Source organism: Pelodiscus sinensis, chromosome 5 (assembly GCF_049634645.1).
Source record: "Pelodiscus sinensis isolate JC-2024 chromosome 5, ASM4963464v1, whole genome shotgun sequence".
Taxonomy (NCBI): domain Eukaryota; kingdom Metazoa; phylum Chordata; order Testudines; family Trionychidae; genus Pelodiscus; species Pelodiscus sinensis.
The window spans coordinates 118,732,186-118,754,969 of record NC_134715.1 but is presented as its reverse complement, the minus strand read 5'-3'; the positions used below and the strand labels follow the sequence as shown (position 1 = coordinate 118,754,969).

At 43.4% G+C, this 22,784-nt stretch overlaps 1 protein-coding gene across 4 annotated transcripts in view; it reads left to right on the top strand.

Annotated features, from left to right (window-relative positions):
- The window catches only part of NSD2 (nuclear receptor binding SET domain protein 2), a 190,766-nt gene that overhangs the window by 14,745 nt on the left and 153,237 nt on the right, over nucleotides 1-22,784 (top strand). For 3 of the 4 annotated variants that reach the window (XM_075930893.1, XM_075930890.1, XM_075930892.1), the window contains one exon: nucleotides 14,540-15,164. In XM_075930893.1, the coding sequence (XP_075787008.1) occupies nucleotides 14,568-15,164 (597 nt within the window). In that variant the 5' untranslated portion in view covers nucleotides 14,540-14,567. Of the gene's footprint in view, nucleotides 1-12,430; nucleotides 12,513-14,539; nucleotides 15,165-22,784 lie in introns of all 4 variants that reach the window. The other variant, XM_075930891.1, reaches the window with a different exon arrangement.

Below are 22,784 nucleotides of genomic sequence, written 5' to 3'. Positions count from 1 at the left end.
ATTCTTGCAACTAGGCTCTGCATCATCTTCTTGCACTGCTTAAACTTGACACATTTTCCTTTTTTTTTTTTTTTTTTTTTTTTTTTTTTTTAAATCCAGGGAATGAAATTCTTCAAAATATTCCCAGATAGGGTCTCTCTTACTCCCAGAAGCCATGACAGTTTTTCTGTGGTAAAAGTGTGGGGATATATAGAAAGCTGTGTGTGTGTGTATGTGTGCTGAATAATGTCTTTGCTTTTTTCAATTTGCTCCATTGTTTGTGTCTACGCTGCTTTCATCCTTTCCTATATTGCATCTTTTTCTTTCTCTCTCAAAACTACTAAGCTGTGCTTGACCAAGGACCACCACCAGAAGCACAGAACAAAACCAATCCTACCTAGCTTGTTTATTTCTTGGCACATTACTGTTTAGACTGAGAAACAGAAATTAAAAGCCCAGAATGTTCAAGAAGCAAGCTAGTAGTTAGGCTGGACCAATAAGAGCCATTAATTCTTTTTTATGAGAATGTAAGTGTATGTGTAGCATGTTTATGGTGATATATAATTGTAACTGTTATTTTTAAATGAGAAATTTAGGATTATTATTGATTTAAAAAAAAAAAGAAAAATAAGATTTACATTTAAAAAAATACAATTTTTTTTTTAAAGTAAAAAACCCATCTATTCTTATCCACACGCTGACATTTTCATAAATAAACCAGGGAAGTGTGACTTATAGATGAAATGATAAGGTAGATGTATAATTGCTTGAAAACCCCTTCTCAAAACAGTTATCAGTGGCTTGTTCTCAAACCATATCTAGTAGGGATGTTAGCGATTGTTTAGTTTAATAATTGTGTAACTGCACCAAATCTTAGCAGTTATATGATTATTTGATAGTTTGCGGGGGTGGCAGTCAGTGCACTTCTCGACCCACTCCTAGGGCACGTCTAAACTACATTTTTCTTTCGAAAGAAGATATGCACATTGATGCTGAATTTGCATATCTTTTGATTGCTTTTTCAAAAGCGGATTTTTTGAAAAAGCAAGCAGTCTAGACACGGTTCTTTTGAAAAAGGGTTTTTTTTTTTTTTAAAGAACCGTGTCTAGACTGCCTGCTTTTTCGAAAAAATCATCTTTTGAAAAAGCAATCAGAAGAAGATATGCAAATTTGTGCTCAATTTGCATATCTTTCTAAATAAAAATGTAGTCTAGACGTGCCCCTAGGGAGCTTCCTGCCACCACCCACTGCTGCCTCTGAGAGGCAGCTCTGTGGGAGTTGATAGTCATGAAGAGCCATCTTGAAAGCTGGCTTCCCGAGTGTACCAGCTCCCACCTGCCCCTCTTACCCTCTGCTCTGCTGCCTCTCTATCAGAGGCAGCAGCGCAGGGATGGGGCACTCCTTCTCCCCACAGACACCAACTCCTGCCCCCCTCCCTTGCTGCTTCTGATACAGAAGCAGCAGGGTCAGGTGTACACATAGTCATTTGGATTAATTGATAAGCCCAGTCTTATCAGTTAATTTGTTTAAATGACTATACACTAACATCACTAATATCTAGGGGAGTCCAGTAGTTGGTCTGTCCTGTGTCTGGTACTACTGTCTTTAGTATTTTCATTAATGATTTGGAGTATGTAATGAAGTCTGTCTGTCTAAATTTGTGAATGATACTAAGCTGTGAGGAGTTGCTAGTAGGATAACATTTAAAATTGCCTTGATAAATTGATCTGAAATCAACAAGATGAAATTCAGCAAAGACAAATGTAAAGTATAACACTTGAAGAACACGATCAGATTCACAACTACAAGATGAGGAATATCTGTCTACGTAGTATTGCAGACAAGGATGTGAGGGTTATAATAACTCACATTACTAAACATGAGGTAACAATGTGATGCAGTTGTGAAAAAAGCTATTTGGGTGACAGCTGGAGTTCTGTCCCACTCTGATCACCACACTTGAAGAAAGATGTGGTGAAAGTCCAGAGGAGAGTAGAAAAGGTGATGAAAAGTTTAGAAACCCTGATGTCTGAGGAACGGTTAAAAACCTTGGCATGGGTATTCTTCAGAAAAGACAATGAGATGGGGACTTGGAAAGCATTCAGCAATGTTAAAGGGTGTTACAGAAAGGATGGTGAGCAGTTGTTGTCCATAACCATTGAAGATAAGATAGAAGAAACTTTTGGCTTAATCTGCAACAAAGGAGATTTGGCTAGATATTGGGAAATCTTTCAGACTATAAGGGAAGTTAAGTAGTGGAATAGATTACCCAAATAAGTGGTGGAATCCCCATCATTGGAGGTTTTTATGAACAGATTGAACAAACACCTATCAGGGTGGTCTCTGTGTACTTGGTCCCAGGCTATTACACATCACTTTTCTTATTGGTTAGTAATCAGAGGTAAGTACGTTTGGATTTGAGGTACTTGTATGAAGACCTACTCTTTCATGTTAACAAGTATAAGGGTATGTCTACACTACATGGCTCCGTCAATGGAGCCATGTAGATTTGTTTATTGGGCAAAGGGAAATGAAGTGGCGATTTAAATAATCGCCGCTTCATTCAAATTTACATGGCTGCCGTGCTGAGCCGACAAACAGCTGGCTAGTCTGGGCGCTCCCCTGCCGACATCAAAGCCCTTTGTCGGCAGCCCCGTTATTCCTCGTGGGATGAGGTTTACCGGGGCTGCCGACAAAGGGCTTTGATGTCGGCAGGGGAGCGTCCAGACTAGTGCGCTGAGCGGACAAACAGCTGATCAGCTGTTTGTCGGCTCAGCGCGGCAGCCATGTAAATTTAAATGAAGCGGCGATTATTTAAATCGCCGCTTCATTTCCCTTTGCCTACAGCCCTCATCTACATGGCTCCGTCGATGGAGCCATGTAGTCTAGACACAGCCTAACAGTGCCTCAGTTAAGAGCTTGATTGAAGTTAAGTAATAGTACAACAAGGGAGATAATCAATGAAATCTATAGTAGCAAGTTTAAAATGGATGAAAGGAAATGCATACATAATGTGTATTTGCCATTGAAACTTCCCTGGTAGATTCCAAGAACAAAGCAAATGAAAATGTCCTCAGCAGTTGCATAAAACAATTCTTTCTCAGAGCATAAGTTCTTATGAGGAATAGGTTAGCATATACTTCTTGTTAAAATGTGGAGCTTGGCTGATGACATTATGGGAGATTTCACCTTTCTGATACTCATTTTATGCGTATGTCATCAGATATGAAATTCCTTAATAGAATGATTTGAGATCTATTTATAGTATGCTAATTGCTACTGCCTTGTTTCTTCCTACAGTGAATGTTGCAGAATGGGTTGGTCAGATCAATGGAGGTAATTTGGATGGTTGTCCGTGGTTAAGTGGTTATGAGCCAGCTCCAGTTCAGGGTTGTCTATACCTGTCTCCATAACGCTAGCTGTGCTGGTAGAACCCTCTAGTATGAAGATAGTCGTAGCAATGTAAGTGTGTTTATTGCAGTGTACTTGATGCCAGAGACTAGTATGAGCACCATTATGCCGTTATTGCTGTGCCCACACTAGATGATTTTATTGGCATTACTATACTGCTAAAACCCTCCTTGTATAGTATCAGAGGGGTAGCTGTGTTTGTCTGAATCCGCAAAAAGTGGCGAGGAGTCCTGTGGCACCTTATAGACTAACAAGTGCTGGAGCATAAGCTTTCGTGGGCAAAGACCCACTTCGTCTTTGCCCACGAAAGCTTATGCTCCAACACTTCTGTTAGTCTATAAGGTGCCAAAGGACTCCTCACCTCCTTGTATAGAAAAGCCTTTAAACTAGGGATGTAAAATTCCATTTAAAAATACCAGGGCTTGGGATGGCTTTGGTGGGCACAGGGGTTGGGCGTGGGCTGGCCCGGGCGGGAGCAGGGTACAGCCCTGGTTGGGGCTTAGCCCAGCCCGAATGGGGACAGGACATGGCTTGTTCTGTCCAGCTTTACCCCCAGCATTGGTTCTTTTGTGCAAATGGTCAGAAAAAGTATGGGCAAAATGACATTGATCAGATTTGTTTAATTAGCTTTGCTGCACCAGGTGTGGTGGGCCTGGCAAGGCTGGAGCTGTCTCTTGTGATGTGGCGCGGTAAGGGCACTTATCCAGCACAGCAGGCCCTCCTGCTCGTACTTTCATAAGACACTTTTTCACTTGCTTATTGATTCTGGAAGTTGATGTGGTCCCTTTTGTCATTGTAAGGCAGTTAATTTTCTAGTTTCTCCTTTACATTGTGGGAATAGGTGGTGAGTCTCCTGAGTTAGGAGGAAGTCAGAACACTCCCCCCTCCTGGAGCATGTTCTTTATAATAGATTCCTTACTTAAACAAAGTTGCTATTACGCTACTGAGATGTGTAGACAACAGACCACATCTGTCAGCTCATTCTCTCCAACCTAGACAGTTCTAGCAGTCACTTAAACTTTATTTCACCTGTCACAGATAAGGGATTCAGTCCTTTTTGTTCAGACAGAGATAAGTTACATGGAAACATTATTTTTCTTAAATAAAAACAAGCTTTCATATTATGGTTTGAAACCTGCTCCTTGAAAAACAAAAAACTAGAGCAGTGCATCTTTGATGAATAGTTACTATATGTATCTACCTTTTAGAGTGTGTCTGTCTGTGAGTTCATTCATCTATGAGTCTGTTCATTCAAGTACCCCTAATTGGTAAGCGCAAGGACCACCAAACTTGGTAAGCAGCTTCCTCTTATCCTAACTTAAAGCAAGGTCAGAGTTTGGTTGTGTTAAACAGGAAGTGCCTGAAATGGGATTGTTTTCCATACCGTGGAAAGGGAAGGGTCTGATCCGAGGAAGAGAGATGCATAGTGACCAGGGAAGAAAGCTATACAGCAGAGTGACAGCTAGGGGCAGCCACACCAGGAGGAGGCTGGCTAACTGGGGACAGGGCTTCCCACATTACTGGCCCCTGGACAAGGTAAATGGCCACCTGCCCCAACAGTGCTTGACTGGGAGGGGAGAAGGCCCTGCCATCACAGCCCCCTCACTCCTGGGGCAGGGCAGCGCAGTCCCCCCACCCCTGAGGAGACACAGTGGCTGGGAAATGTGGCTTGGCCCTGGGCCACCCACAGGCCAGAGGGGGGGAAGCGAGGGGGAGGGGAAAGCTGCAGGGCTAGTCTGGCCTCTTGAGGCATGCTACCCCCCACCCCCAGCTGCAGGGCAGGGGCGCTGGAAATGCCCCCTTTTCCTCCAATCCAGCTGCAGGGGGGACTGCTGGAGGCCAGGGCTGATTGTTGGACACTAACTCCTCCACCCCTGAACCGGCTCCAGGGTGAGGGGTTTGGAGTGCAGCAAGCCAGCTTCCCCCAGTTTCCGCAGGAGGAGCTGCTGCCTGAGTAGCACCACCCTTGCTTCCATGGGCAGTGCCAGAAAGCTCTCTAGCTGCCTTCCCTGGCTTCCTAGCCCAAATCCTGTACCTCCCACCTCTCTCCCACTGAGTGCCCACATCATTCTCCCCCCTGCCCTGAGTCCCCCCCCCCCCCACTAAACTGTACTGAGCTCCCCAACCCACTGAACAAACTCTGTTCCCTAATTCCCCCATCCCATGCTCTCACTCCAGCACCCTCCACCTTGCCCCCTGACTCAGTGCACTCTCTGCCTTGGGATGTGAAGGACTACTCGACAGGATAGTCGACTAGTCACTCCCCCCCCCCCCCCCCCAGCTGCTTCTATCAGAGGCAGCAAGCAGGAGGAGGAAAAGGGGGTACTTCAAAGTGGCAGTGCTCCTTGTGGCATTTCAAAGCGGCAGTGCTGTGTGGAATCTGGGGTCAGAGTCCCCAGCTAATTCCAGGCTCCTTGTGCTTTTGCCTTTGAAGTTTAGCTGCCCCATTGACTAATTGAATATCAACTATTTGATTAGTCAGTTACCCGATACTTAACATCCTTAGCCCTGAGTTTGGCTCTCATCTCCTGCCCTCTCCCCTGGGCCCCGTCACTTACATAAAGCATGTACATTTTCCTTTACGACACTAAGAAAATTTACTACACTTCAGGACCCAAGCAACGCAGGGTACATCTGCTAGTAGGTGAATGTATTGGCCACTTACACCTTGTTTTAAAGACGTAATAAATGATTTAATCTTTCTGTGTAAAAGCAACTTATAAAGAGTTTGAACTTCAGCATCTTATGCATGCATCTTATTTATCAGTGTGTCAGACTCTAAGTTTTTAATGCATTGATTAAAACATCTAACTTGCTTATATTTAGCATTCCATGGGTCAAATGCTTTTGTTTTGACAAAAAAAATTTGATCTAGAAAGAAATTGATGTAATAGGGTATTTTTCTTGTACTAAGTAATTTTTGTTGAAGTTGGCTGTAATTTTGCCTTCCTGTGTTAAACATGTTCTTATCTACACACCTGTACTGCAAGACATTCATGGAATTCTGAATGTCTCTTTGGCATCATGATTTCAAATACAGGAGAATGTGAATAAACACATATTCAAATGGCGGCATTTGATATTCAGAAGGTATTTTCCATTCCTAATCTTTTTATTTCTACGTGAATCAAGTTGGGATTCATTTAATATTTATCAGAGAACAACCAGAAATTTTGCATGGAATCAAGATGAACAAAAGAGGAAGAGATAAATTAGCTTCATTTTATGTTTTCCCCCTCAAAAGGCTTCCTACAGAAAATCTGCCATCTGTTGGCTTTTTTCAAAGTCAGTTGAAAGCCTGATTTGTAGATGCTAAGGGTGGTGTTTGTGGATAAATGTTTTTATAAGTTTATACTCACAGATGTTAGAAGGAAGGACATTTTTGTGCTGCTCATCTTAGGAGTTTTCGTGAAGCCATAGAGGAAGTTCAAGTGAAGTTTTCTTTTGATAACTTTCTTTCCATTTCCTTCATGTGGCAGAAAAACATTCCTACTTGACTACCTCATAATGTCTGACTAGAAAGAGCACCTCTTGAGGTTTGCTACCAAGGTGGTAGAAAGAAATAAGTAATACCCTATAAATGCGCTGAATAGTCTGGACAGTAAAAACTAAGACTGTGTCATCAACATGCGGAATAACCACATTTGACACTTGATTCGTCATGTAACGGGCACTCAGCTAGTTGAATTATTAAAATACGCTCAAAATAACTTGCTCCATGTATGTACTAAGGATGTTAAGGACTAGTCGACTATCTGATAAGCAATTGCTTATCAGATAGTCGAGTCGACTAGTTGATTTCCCCCCCCCTTGCTGCCTCTATCAGAAGCAGCAAATGGTGGGGGGGGGGGAGAAGAAGGGGTACTTTCAAAGCAGTGCCACATGGAACTGACTCCGGGCTTCATGAGGCGCTGTCTCTTTGAAACGCTGCTGCAGCATTTTTGTGGAGCCTGGGGTCAGCTTAGGAAGTCCCCAGCTGATCCTGGGTTCTGAGGAAATGCCACGCAGAGCCTGGGATCAGCTGGGGAGTCCCCTGCTGACCCCAGGCTCCATGAGGGCGCCTCTGCTTTGAAATGCACACAAGAGCCTCCGCTGGGGACTCTTGTACATTTCAAAGCTGGCACACCCCATGCAGCCTGGAATCAGCGGGACTTCCCACTGGCCCCAGTCTGCACTCAGAGTTCCGCATTTCTCCTTTGAAATACAAAGGAGCCCTTGCTGGGGCTCTTGTACATTTCAAAAGAGGAATGAGGAAGTGCCCATCGACTACTCGACTAGTAAATTACTCGATATTGAACATCCTTAGTATGTACAAGTGTTCCATTAATATAAACGATATATACAAAGCTCTTGCAAGAACATACATTTGCCCCAATAAAACGGAGACCTCTAATGTTCCCCCCTCATCTTTTTTGAGTGAATTTTTTCCATCCATATGCAGAATACATTTTTATGTGCTCCAAGACATGTGCAAATGTGCCCACCAACGGAAACAAAAATCTAAGATGTGGGTGCTCCGCTAAGCAGCTGGGTGGCCTTTGAATCTCTTGAGTGGCCACAAAAGTGAACAGCTTATAGAGAATACTTCCGGTTTCTCAATTCAAATCCCCGTTAAAAGAAGCAAAAACAAAAAATACCATTTCTTCATTTAAAGCAATCAAATGGTGTGTTCAGATGCGACAAGTGCGTTCATGTGAAAATAAATATCCATTGTTTTCACACAACTACTATGCAGCCCCGTCACTTTGCCATCTTCCTTCTTGCTGTTGTAGATGATGCTTAATGGGTAATTGGTCAGTATCCTATTAAGATAGGGGTTGACAACCTTTTCACACCAAGAGCCAAACTACATCAAAATTCAGAACAAGTGGTCAACAGAGCTGTATAAGAATGCCCATTTGTATGAATGAAAATATACAACTAATATACACTTATCAATATTATTAATTGACATATTTAATAGCATAAATGAAACCTTGTACTCAAAGACTTCATTAAATGGGAATTGTGCGAAAGGATGCAGCAGCAGATTGCTTTGATGTTTACATCATAACTGGTCAAATCCAGCTTTATGCATGCATTCAGGCTGTCTTCTGGTAATCTTTTGGCAGGGTGCTGGAGATGTGTGAGGGGCTCAGGATGGGATTTGGGTATATGAGGGGCTCAGGGCTCAAGGTTGAGGTGTGTAGGGTGCGGGAGCGTGATGGCAGGGGACTGGGAATGTGGGGGGGGGGCAGGAGTTTGGGGATGTGCCAGTATGAGGGGGCTCAGGGAAGGGGTTCAGAAGTCTGATGGGCACAGGGTTGATGTATATGTGGGGGTGCAGGCGTGTTATAACACTGTGGCCAGATGGGGGCTGGATCCCAATTTTGGGCTTGTTGGCCAGGCTCCATTTTTAAATGAAGTAAAACATAATGTTCAACGCAAAAGGTTTCCACATTGTCTTATTTATGGCAAGAATGGGGAACCTTTTTTTGGGACGAGGGCCCACAGAAAAATCACCCACTACCCACTGCTCAGTTCTTGTGGGAAATCAGTTGTGGCTTTGTGACTTCCAATCCTATGATAGTCCACTGCGCAGATAGCAGTCCGAAATAAACAGTCTTTAAACCCAGGCCCTGGATCAGGGCTGGGCAACAGTAACAAACAAACAGTTGTAAGGCCTGTAACATGGCTCAATTATTTATCTTTTTGACCATCTCATTTCATTCAGTATTGTTACACTCTGATGTTTTCAGGACAAAAGGAGGAGGCAAGATCTGAAATGTTATCCAGATATGCAAGTAAGTGGGACAGTTTGCACAGTGGAAGACAAAGAACAAGTAATTGAGAAGAGTTGAGGGAGGTAATCATAGAATCTATTTTGGAGGAAGAAAGGAGGGAAAGGTGAGAGTCAAACAGTACACATAAATCAGGAAAGCTGTGATCTTAGAGGTCATAAATGAGTGTGTAACAATACCAACTACTGAAGCAGTCCCTGCTTGCCCAGGGTTTCCCGCTGTGTCGCCTCTGTATTTTTAAATGTCATAAGAGCCACGGGAGGCTCTTACTACATTTAAAAGGCAGAGGTACAGCCAGGATAGCAAGCACCCTACCTCACCCCTTATCGACTAATCGATTAGTTGATTGAAATTACACCAACTACTTGATTAGCTGAAGAATTGAAATTTAACATCCCTAATCCTAAACCTCTTTATGTCATGGTCTTTGTCTCCTTTCAACTGCACAGAAATGTTCTCAAATTTCTCATATCCTAAACCCAACAACCTGTCATTGAACCCTGTTTGTGCTTCTCATTTGCCTCTAAACTAGGTACAATGACTGCCATTCACTGAATTTACTCCTTGATCCAATATAAACTTTTTGTATGTATAAATGTTGAGAGAGGGGAGAGAGAGAGACTAACTCTGATTTGCTCTGGTTAGGGCACTGGTGAGATGTGATGGGTCCAGATTCAAGTCCTTGTATTATCTCCTATATTATAGGTGGATTCCTGATGTTTGGTTTTGAGCAGAAATTCTATCAAGGATCTGAAACACTGTCCTGATTGTTGAAACCACAGCTTTCCTGCAAAAAACTTTGGTTTCAAAGAATTGGGATTTTCTGACTAGGAATTTTCAAACTGTTTTTTTTTTTCCAACCTTTTCTTCCAGTCCTTGCAATATTTAATTTTGTGTTGTGTGATGTTCAGAGATCTACAGTTTTCCTTTCTGCTGATGTGCATAGACAGTGTAGTTTTAATTTGATTATTGAAACATTTTTCACTCTAGCTGCCTGGTGTTGCAGGTTAAATTTCTTTTTGTCAAATGACTTTTTAGTTTAGAAAAATATGTGAGAATGAGAGTCCATATTTTGTTGAAAGAAAAATATTAATTTCTTATGGGAACAAATGCAATGGGTTTGTAAAATACAAACCTATTATTTCAAGAAACTGTTGTTTCTTATCTGTTAACCTTCATTGTTATATGCAGGTCCCCCCCACCTTACTCCTGTGCTGCTGCCTTTAGATCAGTCCCGCCATGTGTAAACGTGTAAGTGCTGACATTTTTAGTGGTTACACAATTACCTACATAAATGCATTTTAAACATCTTTAGTTTCAGGTAATAGCTACCTTGGGAGCACACAAGATGAAAGACTGTTCCCAGTATAATCCTAAAAAACATACTGCAGTTCAAGAAGTAACAGGACAAACTGCTAAGTAATGGTGACTTCAATGTACCTCAATTCAACGTATTTAGGGAAGAAATCTCCCCAAAAACTAGTACTATGGCATAGTGTCACAAAGGAGGTATCAGTTGTCATCCAGAAGTCAGTCATTAATTGATAGGGGTTTGCACAACAGTACATAATGGTAGATAGCTATACAGTGGTTGCACGTTATGGTTTTTCTTGCATCTTTTTTGAAAGTATCTGATTATGGGGTTAAATGAATTTGTCTCTGCTCTGAACTGCTATAGCAGTTCAGATTTGATTTATATCAAAGCAGAACTTGGTTGCCTTGCTCATAGAGGTGCTAATTCCTTTTATCCTGAATTCACAGGTGTGTTGGGTTTTTTCCAGTATTATATAGGAATCTCTCATTAGCAGGGCTTGCCAAGCGGCGGCGAGCCTTGCTCGCCAGCCACACGGTTCTGCAAGTTGCGCATGCGCAGATCGCGTGGCGCCGGCTGTGCCGTCTTTTAATCTACTCACCATAGGCAAGTAGATTACATGATTTGTCGAGCCCTGCTCATTAGAATACATATCTTGAGCCTGATTTTAAACTATGGAGTATGTCAGGTATCGGCAATCTATGGCATACGTACCATAAGTGACATACGAGCTGATTTTGAGTGGCATGTGCAGCTGGAGCCTTGTCACCGCTAAGGATGTTAAATATTGACTAATTGACTAATCAAATAGTAAATGCATTTTGAATCAACTATTTGGTTAGTTGATAGGGCGATTCTGCCTTTGACGTGTAGCAACAGCCCTAGGGCTGTTGCTACACGTCAAAGATGAAAGTGCTGCATGGAGCCTGGGATTAGCCGGGGACTCGAGCTGATCCTGGGCTCCACGCAGTGTGCCTGCTTTGAAACACCACATGCAGCCTTATGCTGGGCTCCCCCTGGTGATTCAAAGCGACAGCGCCGCACGGAGCCCGGGGTCTGGCCCCAGGCTTCAAGCAGCGCTGCTGCTTTGAAGTATCCCCTCCTCATCCCCCTTCCCCTCTTGTTGCCTCTTTCTAATAGATGCAGCAAGGGCGGAGAAGTGACTAGTCGACTAGCATGTCAACTATTCTATAAGCATTTGCTTATCCGATAGTCGACTGGTCCTTCACGTCCCTAGTTGCCGCACAGCTGCTGGCTGGAGAACAAGCTCCTGCTTACTGCTGGAAGGACAAGGGTGGGAGGCATGTAGGGGCAGGGCCGGCCCAGCAAGCAGAATCAACAGCGTGACCCTGTACTGGGCTCCACATCTCTGGGGCTGCCCCTGCCCAGCCTGGGGTGTGCAGCTCCTGGGACCTAGGGATAACCCGCCCCCCCCCCCCCCCCCTTTCAGGCTCTGCTCCCTGCTCTTGGAGGGGGTAGGGATGGAGCTGCTCTGCAGACTCGGGGCTGGGCAGCTGGTCATAAGCTGCTGCTGCCTCTGTGTGGCAGCAGGGCCTGGACTCCTCCCCGTGGGGTGTGTGCTGGGGACAAGGGAGCAGGTTAAGGGCGAGCCCGCTCAAAGGGCTGGGCCAGGCAGGGAAGTGATTCTGTTGCGGCCACCCTCTGCCTCCCCCTCCTCCCCCCTGGGCCTTCTCCTTGCCCCAGAGCTGCTCTTGTAGGGTGGCGGGGGGGGGGGGAAGCTGTGAATCTCTGTGTACTCTGGGGTCACAGGGATGTGCAGATAGGAAGGGGGTAGAAGGCCGATGCGGGGTCAGGATGTTTAACACAACCTTTTGTGTTGGGCATAAATTAATATTTTATTTTATTTAAAATGAAGTTTGATAAACTAACATGAGAGAGTTAAAATGCTTAATCTATTTAATAATTTAAATTAAACCGTTCTCCCTAGCTGCATCTGGTTCAGAAAATATGGTCATCGTACCCAGCCTGCTCCTGCCCCCTCCTCCCGGCACGCATATCTGTAAATAGAAGTGAGTAAGTTAAATCTTGGCACACCACTTCTGAAAGGTTGCCAACCCCTGGTGTATGCATTTAGAATGAGGTCCCCAAAGTGTGGGGCACATCCCGGTAGGAGGACACAGGAACATTTGGGGTATGATACAGTGGGGTTCTCTGGCCGTGTTCCCCCCTTTGCACCTCCCTGAGCTGGATTGTGGCATTGAAAAGTTGGGGGACCACTGATATAGAGATTTATGCTACAATAAAAAGTATCGAATTTCAGATGCTCTGTAGAAAGAGAGAGACAAGTAAAGCCACCGTAGATGGACTGCTTTGCATGATACTTTTTGTTTGAAAATGTAGTTGATTTTTTTAATGCTAAAATGTGTTGGGTTTTCCATTTTTAAAATTTATTTTAAAAACATGTCTTTCTGCAGCTGAAACTGCATTATGTATAAACTTTTTCAAATCTTTTGTTTAAGGGAATGAATATTACAAAATGATGTAAAAGCTTAAAAAAATCTCATTTTAGCTGTAGGTTGCTAGTTTACGTTTTGTAGTTTGGCCATTGGCTCAAAGGCGTGATGTTATTGGCATCCATCCACTAGAAGTAGGGATGTAGGTGATTAGTCGACTACCTAATTAGGAAATGCTTATCGGGTAGTCAGGTAGGAACTCAGCTGGTCCCCTTCCCCCGCCCCCCTCGCTGTCTCTATCAGAGAGCCAGCAAGTGGAGGGAGTAGGAGCTGGTGCAGGGGGAGTTGACTTAAAAGCCTGTTCCTCCAGCATTGGCTTTGTGAGGGGCAGGGGAGACAGAGAGCAGTGAGTAAACTGCGTGAGTGGAAATTGAAACAGTCCTGCTCACACTGGTCCCAACTGCTACTCTTCTCCCTTTGACATGTGTACATTTCAAAGGGGGAGAGAGGCAGCGGGATAGCAAGCACCCCCCCTTTATTGACTAATCGAGCAGTCATAAGAATGTAAGAACGGCCATACTGGGTCAGACCAACGGTCTATCCAGCCCAGTATCCTGTCTGCTGACAGAGTCCAATACCAGATGCTCCAGAGGGAAGGAATACAACAGATAATCTTCATTTGATCCTTTCCCTGTAACCCACCTCCAGAGAAACAGAGGCTAGGGACACCCTTCCTACGATCCGTGCTAATAGCCATTGATGGATCTAATCTCCATGAATCTATCTAGCTCTTTTTTTTTTTTTTTAACCCTATGAAAATCCTAGCCTTCACCACATCCTCTGGCAAGAAGTTCCACAGATTGACTATGCGCTGAGTGAAGAAAAACTTCCTTTTGTTTGTTTTAAAACTGCTGCCTAATAAAAATTCCATTGACTACTTGATTAGCTGATTAATCGACATTTAACCTCCCTAACTAGTAATGGACAAATCCACATAATAAAACCATCCCCATAAATGGAATTAATTACTAACAGTGTTAGTAGATAAACCAAGGTTAAAGCGTAAGGACTGAAGAATGCTTTTTCCCCCATGTTGGAGCTGTGATTGCAAGGTTAGCTGTCATTTGCAAAGTAGTGTGAAGTCTGGCCTGTTTCTTCCCATGATGTGTGTGTTATATGAATACAGTACACAACAAACTTGATTCTATGGGACTTTATAATCTGGCACAATTTTTACATGGTCTTGTTTCTAATACCGTGTTATGTCTAAATTTAAATCTTCACACTTTAAAGAGATTTTTAAGTAAATGAAGCTGCTTGTGTAAATTACATGAGAAGGATTTGGGCGGTAGGTGATTAAAATGAATACACTAAGATCACCTTTCCTTTTTGGTCTTTGCTAGAGCATATTTAGGGAAATTCAAGTGATTTATTGTCGGTTGCTACTTTTTAGAATTTTTGGTACTTATTCACTGGCAGGCAGAAGTTCTACACTTTTAAATATTTAAAAATATTTTGAAGATTAAAACCTTGCGGAAGCAGCTTTAATTCAACACTAAAAATGACCATTATTTTAGCATGTGCTTTTATCTTTCTCTATTAAAAGAATTATTTTGTTTTCTTTTGTTTGATTTGTTTTACAGTTGTGTAGGACTGGAAAGGTTTGGCTGAATGGACTTTAGCGTCAAAAGAAGTTCTCCTCTGTTAACGCGAAAAATTAACCACATCAAAATGAAACAGGTACCAGAGATCCTTGGAAATGCCAATGCGAAAACACAGAATTGTGAAGTGAATCGTGAGTGTTCTGTCTACTTAGGCAAAGCACAGCTTTCTGCCACTCTACAGGAGGGTGTCATGCAAAAATATAATGGCCACGATGGTCTTCCGTTTATTCCAGCTGATAAATTGAAAGATCTAACTTCTCGTGTGTTTAATGGCGAGTCTGGGGCACAAGATACTAAGCTGCGCTTCGAGCCCCAGGAAATAAAAGGAGTTGGAACACCACCTAACACTACTCCTATCAAGAATGGCTCTCCGGAGATAAAGCTGAAAATCACTAAAACCTACATGAACGGAAAGCCTCTCTTTGAATCTTCCATTTGTGGAGACAGTGGAGCAGCTGTGTCCCAGTCAGAGGAAAATGAACAAAAAACAGCAAACAAGGAGAGAAGAAATAGAAAAAGAAGCATAAAATACGACTCCTTACTTGAGCAGGGTCTTGTTGAATCAGCGTTAGTGTCAAAGACTTCAAGCCCCTCTGAAAAGAAGGTAGTAAGTCTACATTTAAAATTATTTTTGTCACTAGCTTTGTTTGTTAGTCAGATTGCTGCTTCTTGACCCATGAATGTACAAGATTTTTTTTGAAGTGTTTTGAGTATGCATTTTCCCTCAAATAAGCGAGTCTCTTTGGTTGCTCTTAAATCCAGAGCCATTTATATCCTTTGGACCATCATACTATGCCAAGTTTCCAATGCTGCTAATATTTTCTAACCATAACTGTCCTGTTTTCCCTGGCTTCAAACAAAGTTACGTTATTTAAAGACAAATGGCTAGAGTTACTTCACTATTTACTGTTGAGTTGATTGCATAAACATAGTTTTGCCTATTAAATTTCAGCCCATAACCTCTGATACGTTGTAGCTACCTTTTTCAAATAGCTAACATAAAATTGTGTTAATTAAAAAGTTATGTTTTACACCACTAAATGAGTGTATGTAACTTAACTACATAGGTTTTCATGTTTTTTAATTGTTTAATTTTATTTTTTAAATATGAACAATAGTGCTTGGTTAAATATGGTTAATTTTATTCTGTCTTTAAAAAGTGACAAGTGAGGATATAGCTCAATGTTTTTGTTAATTCCCATTATGAGACAAGAACCTGTTCTCATCACTCTCGTAAGAGGGAAAGTATCCCTGTGATAAAGGTTTCTTATGATGTTGCTTGACCAGAGAGTCTCGATTTATAGAGATGCAACCAGATCCAGGCGTCTTTGCACTGACTACCGCCAATGGTATTAATGCCTTTGATGCATGATGGACTTTTTGTTATCTGATACACCCAACTTATCTCTGTTCAGTACTGGGATTCCGGTATTAAATTCACCTGGCGCCTTTAACTCCATCAACCTTTTGCTGTGCACCACCCCTTTTGTCTTCCAAGTCAGAAATTTAGCTAGAGGATGTGGTCTCCTGCCACTTTCCTAATCTGCTATACAATGCTGAATTTCATTGCGGACCTCATTATATCATCATCCTGATCTACAGCCTCTCTGGTTAGGTCAGCTGTGGTACCAACTACGGCATCCTTTCTCATACTAGTGGCCCTACTCGGATCCTTGGCAGGCTGAAAGACAACAGGCATCCTGTTGTCTTTCATAGTTCTAGAGTCACCTGTCTGCAACCAGGGAAACACCCATAAAGCAGGAGCTGAAGAGAGTATCTGAACACAAAACACCTTCACCCCTCCCTCCCCATGCAGGCAAGGGAAGGAGAGCTGAAAGTGAGGAGGAAATTACGTCTCAAGCTTATTTCTAATCAGATGAGATGGTGATGTCACCTCTGCCATTTGTGGCAGATAATTTTAAACTTCCAGGGTCTGGCACAGTGCGTGCCAGAAGCACTACAGATACTACTACAAGAGGTGATTTAGTCACACCACAAGATAGTAGATATTTTATTGCCTCATCCATAGTAGCCATCTGTATTGAGGCACTCTTGTACCCTGCCATGATCCTATGGCAGACCGTAGCATCTAATTTACATGCAAGAAGGCTAACAAAAATATTACACGCTGACGGAAGACATAAAGTTTCTTTTCTCCCGCCTGTATCTGTTTGGTAACAGTAGATACGGTCAACTCAAAGGGCCATCAACACCAGTATAAATCCACCTCCTATTACCTGGACTAAAAGCACTTGTATCTTTTTGACAGGGTCATGGGGTGCAGAGTCTGGGAGGGAGTTTGTGTGCAGGAGAGTATTCTGACCTGGGGGAGGGGTATAGGAGGATGTGTGGAATCTGGGAGGGAGTTGACTGGGGCAGGGATGCAGAGGGTTTGGGTGGTGACCTGTGGCAGGGAGTTAGTGCGGGAGAGGACCGGGTAACAGGTGCAAGCTCTGGATGGGAGGTGCTCACCATTGGTGGCTCCTGTCCAGCAGCCCAGTGAGACCTTCAGGCAGGCTCTCTGCCTACTGTGCGCTGCTCAAAACGTCCTCCTTCTGGGGCCAGCAACATGTGCCTCTCTGTGGAGCATGACCCTTTTGGTGTAGGAGTTCTCTGCATGGTTCATGTGCCCTCAAACACATCTTAGTTAGCTCCCACACTGATTTTTTTTCTGCCTCTTTTTCTATCTTTCATGCTACCAACCATTATAACTTCTCCGGGATGGGGTGGAGGGGAGAGAGAGTGAGCCTGCTGATTCAACTTGAGGCAGCTAATTTGACTGCTTAATACCTTAGTCAAAGGATCTTAACTTACTCTTTGCAACATTAAAAGAACCATTTATTTATTTTTGAGACTTTGAACCAATATTATTGTGGACTACTGAGTTCTGGAAGCCATCCAGGTTGGATATTTGATCCATTTTCAGGTTTCCCCTATTCCTCCCCCACCTTCTCAGTCCATTTTCAAGAACCTCTCTCATAAGCGACCATTACAAGAGGACGTGCAGTATGTTTTAATCTGGAACTAACTGAAGTGGCTTTAAATATAGGATTAACATTTTTATTCTTTTTACTCTTTAATTCCCAAGAAAAAAGGAGGATAGTGCCCTGCTGTAGATTTGAAAGATCTCAAGTGCTATATTTGTTGATCTGGCTAATAATGGAGACACCTTGGTCCTTAGGCATTAGTTGCAGCTTTCAACCTCCAGGATGCATATTTTAATTTACTCAAGGGACAGGAAATACTTAAGATTTTTCAATAAAAGCTTTGTATTTCAGATGAAGTCCTAATCATTCAGGTTAGCAGCAGCCCCAAGGTTTTTCACAAGATGTCTTGAAATAGTGAAAGTGTATATAAATAGATATGGAATATAATGTACTGTTCAAGTGCCTGCTCACAGTTATTTCAATTAAGTGTGTGCACAGTTGCTGGAAGATTTTTGTTTGTTTGTTTTCATCCTAACTACCATTGGGGTGGCTCTGGAGCCCTCTGAAGTTATGCCTTCATGGCGCCACATACAAGTAGAGCCCTACAAATCCGTAGATATCCGATTTATATCTGTGGATGCATATTTGTATCTAGAATCCTGCAAATTTCTGGATATTAGTTTTATATCCATGAGTATCTGCACCAGTGGCTCGCTTTTGTGGATAAGGATGCAGATACATATTTTGTATCGGTGCAGGGCTCTACATACAACGTCTTGCCAACTTGCCTCTCTAATTGTTGGAGCACTTCTTCTCTCATCCTTTAGCTTTCTTGTTGTACATACATTTCTTTAAATAATAGTTTTATAATAGCTTTTAGTATTAGTTTGAACCCTTGTCATCTTCCCCTATTTCCTTTTCCAGAGCTGGGGCATGCCAGTGGTTTTATACTGCCTAGGGTCTGCTGGAAGCTGATGCCAAAGAGTGACCCGCATATGGCTTATCTGAAGTATGTGGAGGAGGGATTCCATCAAATGAACAGGTGCAAAATTGGATTTCTGCTCCTGCACCAAGAATGAATGTGACCACAGCTTGAAGCTGTTGCTTGTGGATGCAGCTCTGCAGCCACAGTTGGAATCGAGCCTCAGGGACATGGTACTGGGCTCTATTGGCACAGGTACACAGTATGCTGGCTTCCGCCTGAGCTGTAGCACTGAGGAAGGTCTCTGGTGTCAAACACCCTTGGAGTAGGCATTCCCCAGCACTGAAGACTGCTTTGTGGATAAAATTGCAGCACCACTCTGTCACCTGTGCCACGAGAGAAGCACAGCAAGATGGGTAAGAGCTCTCCCCTCTGGAGCAACAGATTGTGAGCCACCTGAAGAAGTGTGACATCTGTTGGGCCACTCCTCCCCATCTGCACAGCACCTTGCACTATTAATTTGGGGTCTGCTGCATAGCCTATTGAGTCCGGTACCACTGGTTGAGGGCCTAGTGGAGGACTTAGACCTTCCTTCCATGCTGGACATCTTTGAGGCTGCCAGGGATCTCTTAGCCCTGAAGAGTCTGCAATCTCCTGACTAACATGAGAGGTCACCATCCCTGAAGCCTCCACCACTGGTGCAGTCTAGTGGAAACCAGTGACATGGTACCACTCACCCATCTCCCTGGCACCTATGGGCACAGTGCTGTGTTGGTCACCATGTTTGAACTGCAAGGAACCCAATTCTGAAGCCAACCCCTACGTGTCCTGAAAGAGCCATCACCAGGGTTGGTTTCACTCTGAGTGGGGCACAGCCTTTTCCTCCAGTGCTGTGGCTAGTGCAATGGCAGATGCCAGTAGAAATGACAATACAGTGGGCTTGTTGGACCCTGTAGGCATAGTCAGCCTCAGAGGTCTCTCATGGCACTGCTTCTCAGTTGCATTTGAGGAAAGTGCTGCATCTAGGGATAGGGACCCCTTCTGGCCATTATCTTCAGATACCTCTGCTGGTGCCATATCCAGAACTGGGGCTGACACTTGAGTTGCGGGCAATGGCAGACAACAACTGGGGCTGCTTTGATGAGCTGGATGGGCAAGAGGAATCTTCTCTGGTATGAGCCTTGTCATATTCACATCATGAGGCAGGAACCTTCTCAGTGTTCTCTCTTTCCCAAACAGCAGAGCCCACCTGGGACTCTAGAGGTGGGTGGCTCAGAATCTAGAGATCTAAATGGAGGAGGTTACCAAGTCATTGGACGTGATGGTGGACATTTTATTCCTGGTGGACCCCCGTTAGCATTTCTTCTGATTTAAGGCTATTGAGGACAATACCAAAACTTTGTAGCAATCTCCTGTCTTTCTGGCCCCTACCGTGCAGGGTGTTGAAAGAAAATATTTAATGCCTACCAAGGGTTATGAATACCTATTCACTCTCGCCTGCTGGACTCTTTTTGTGGTAGCACTGGCTAATGAGAGAGAGTCAGGGATAGCAGGGGCCTACATGAAGTAAGGACACAAAGAAGCTGGATTTCTTTAGGATGAAGATATACTGAACCAGAGGGCTGCAGCTTCGCATAACAAATCAGCACATGATTCTTAACCTCTACAATTTTAAAACATGGGACACAGTGTCCAAATTTTCAGACTATATCCCAGTGGTCACAAAGTCTGAATTGTGAGCTCAGGTGGATGAAGGCAAGATTGTGGCTAATACATTGCTGCAGGCCATGTTGGACTCAGCAGACTCTCTTCAGGCACCGTGATATAATGGCATTCTTGGCTGCAGGCCTCAGGTACAACACACTGTACAGGAGTTCCCATTTGAAGGTGCCAATCTGTTTTTAGAATAAGTGGACTTGAAGCCACATGGCTTGAAAGTCTCCTGGGCTACTCTAAGGTCAATGGAATGCCCATCGTAGCCACCCGGGGTAGGCACGAGGCCTCAGCCTGTGCCCCAACCATATCAGGGCCGGTCTCAGCAGGACCACAGTCACATGTGGGGCAGAAACTGGTATTGGCACACCAGCCCCATACCAAATGGGGCTAGGTCATCCAAACAACTGCTGGGCCTCAGGCAGGCCTTTTGAAGATGCATCTGGGGCAATACCGTTTAATTGTGAATATAATGCACGCTTTTTCTCTGAGGTTTTTTGGGTCACAGTCGGGGTGTGCATTATATATAGGAGTTACTGTTTAAAGTTTTATTTTGGCAGTTCCGTGTCAGAAGACGACGAATCTCTGCTATGCCGGTGCCATGCTAAGACAGCAGTAAACATGAAATTAACATCAACTGAAATAGCAGGTTCCTAGAATGCTTTAAAATATTTAAAAACAATAAATAATATGAAATTTATGTCCTATTTGTTGTATGAATTAGTTTATAGTTAATTAATTGCTGATATTTATGAAAATAAATTATAAACATGGACACTGGATGTTAAGTTGAATTTTATTCCCATAGACTAGTAATCATATAGACTTACTTTTTTTTGAAAGTCAATAGTTCAAACACGCAAATATGGTAATAGTTTCATTGAGAGAAATTGATCTACTCATCTTCGAAGCCCTCAAATTCACTGTTATCATCTTTGTCAAACAGACGAGCAATATCTTCTGGGATATAGCCCTCGACATCTTCATCCAGGTAATACAAGTCATTGTTATCTTCGTCTAATTCGCCTTCGGCCGATTCATCATCGCTCAGGTTGTGCGCATCGTCCGTCCACAGGGCATTATCCTTGCTGCTATCCGTTGCATTAGAGATGCTGCATTTCAGAAACCTCTTCCTTATGGTAGCGGGATCAAGTAGAAGCCAGACATCCGCTATCCACTGGGTCACGTCTTGCAGAGTCGGTGTTCGCGTACATCCACCTGCAGTAAATGTATGTTCACCTTCCAACAACCACATGTTCCATTTCCTGCATAGTGCATCTTTCATTGGTTTGTTAACTGTCACGTCAGGTGGTCGCAACATTTTGGTCATTCCACCAGGAATAATTGCCAAGTCTGTTTTGTCATGCTGACGCCTTTTCTTGATTGATGGCATCTGATGACAACGAAATGCGTCCAAAACTATTACTGCTTTCTCATAAGTCCACCTGACTGCTTCGTCCAAACCATCTGTAGTCAATCAAGCATTAAAGCTTCGTCCATCCAGCCTTTACGGTGAATGCGCACGTGAACAGTCTTCAGGAATATAACATTTTTTAGCATTGTCTTGCACTTAAAGATAATATAAGGTGGCAGCTTTCTTCCGTCAGCCATGCAAGCAAGCATTACCATAAACCTCGACTTTTCATGCCCTGTGGTACCAATTGAGACGGTCTTGGCACCTTTCACTTCAAGCATCCTGTTGTAAGAATTATCGAAAGTTAAAGGTGACTGGTCTGCATTACCGATTAATGAAAGGTTGTTCCCGTGCTCCTTGTGTAGCTTTATGATAAACTTCTGGAATTGTAGTAATTTGGTGTCCGAGTTCATGGGTAGTTTCTGTGCGATTGTCGTTCGTCGTCGGACAGATAGGCCACGCCGATGCATGAACCAATTGCCCCAGCCATACGAAGCTTTAAACCCGGCTGTGTTAGCGCACGTCTTTGCCATGGTCAAAGCCTTCACTTGAACCTACGCAGTGCTAACGCCACCGCCTTGCTGTTGACTCTCAGTAATCCACTCAAACAGCTTGGCCTCCATCTCAGGATATGCAGCACTTCGACCTCGCTCAGCCATCTTTGTCCGAGGCAACGCTTGCAGGCGCTCTTTCCGCCATCTCCAAAGTCGAATGTTCGACTCTGCTATGCCATCAAATTCGCGGCTGGCAGTTGTGTTGCCATGAGCCTCAGCATATCTAACTACCTTAAGTTTTTCAGCTGCAGTGTAAGATCGTCAACAACTCATGGTACCACTAAGTATCGATATTTTTCTAGGCCTATACATAGGATTACTAAAATAGAGTATCGAAAAGCCGCACATTCTATAGTCATACACTCACGTGCAATCAACCGGCAATACAAAAAGGCAGGAAATAAGATGCGCCAGCATACCATAGACTTGCAATCGAATAGAGACTATATTTAACGACGCCTTTGTATCTACGATGATGGGTATCATAAAATACATGTACAATGGGCAAAGCCGGGGTGCGCATTATATATAGGAGTATAGATTTTTTTTCATCATGATAAAATTCAAAAGTCAGGGTGCGTGTTATACATCGGTGCGAATTATATTTGAGATTTTACTGTATACCAGATGAAGGACTGGATCCTTCTTTCCCCTTTTTCACAGGTCTATCCTGCTTCTATGTGGTATGGTCCCA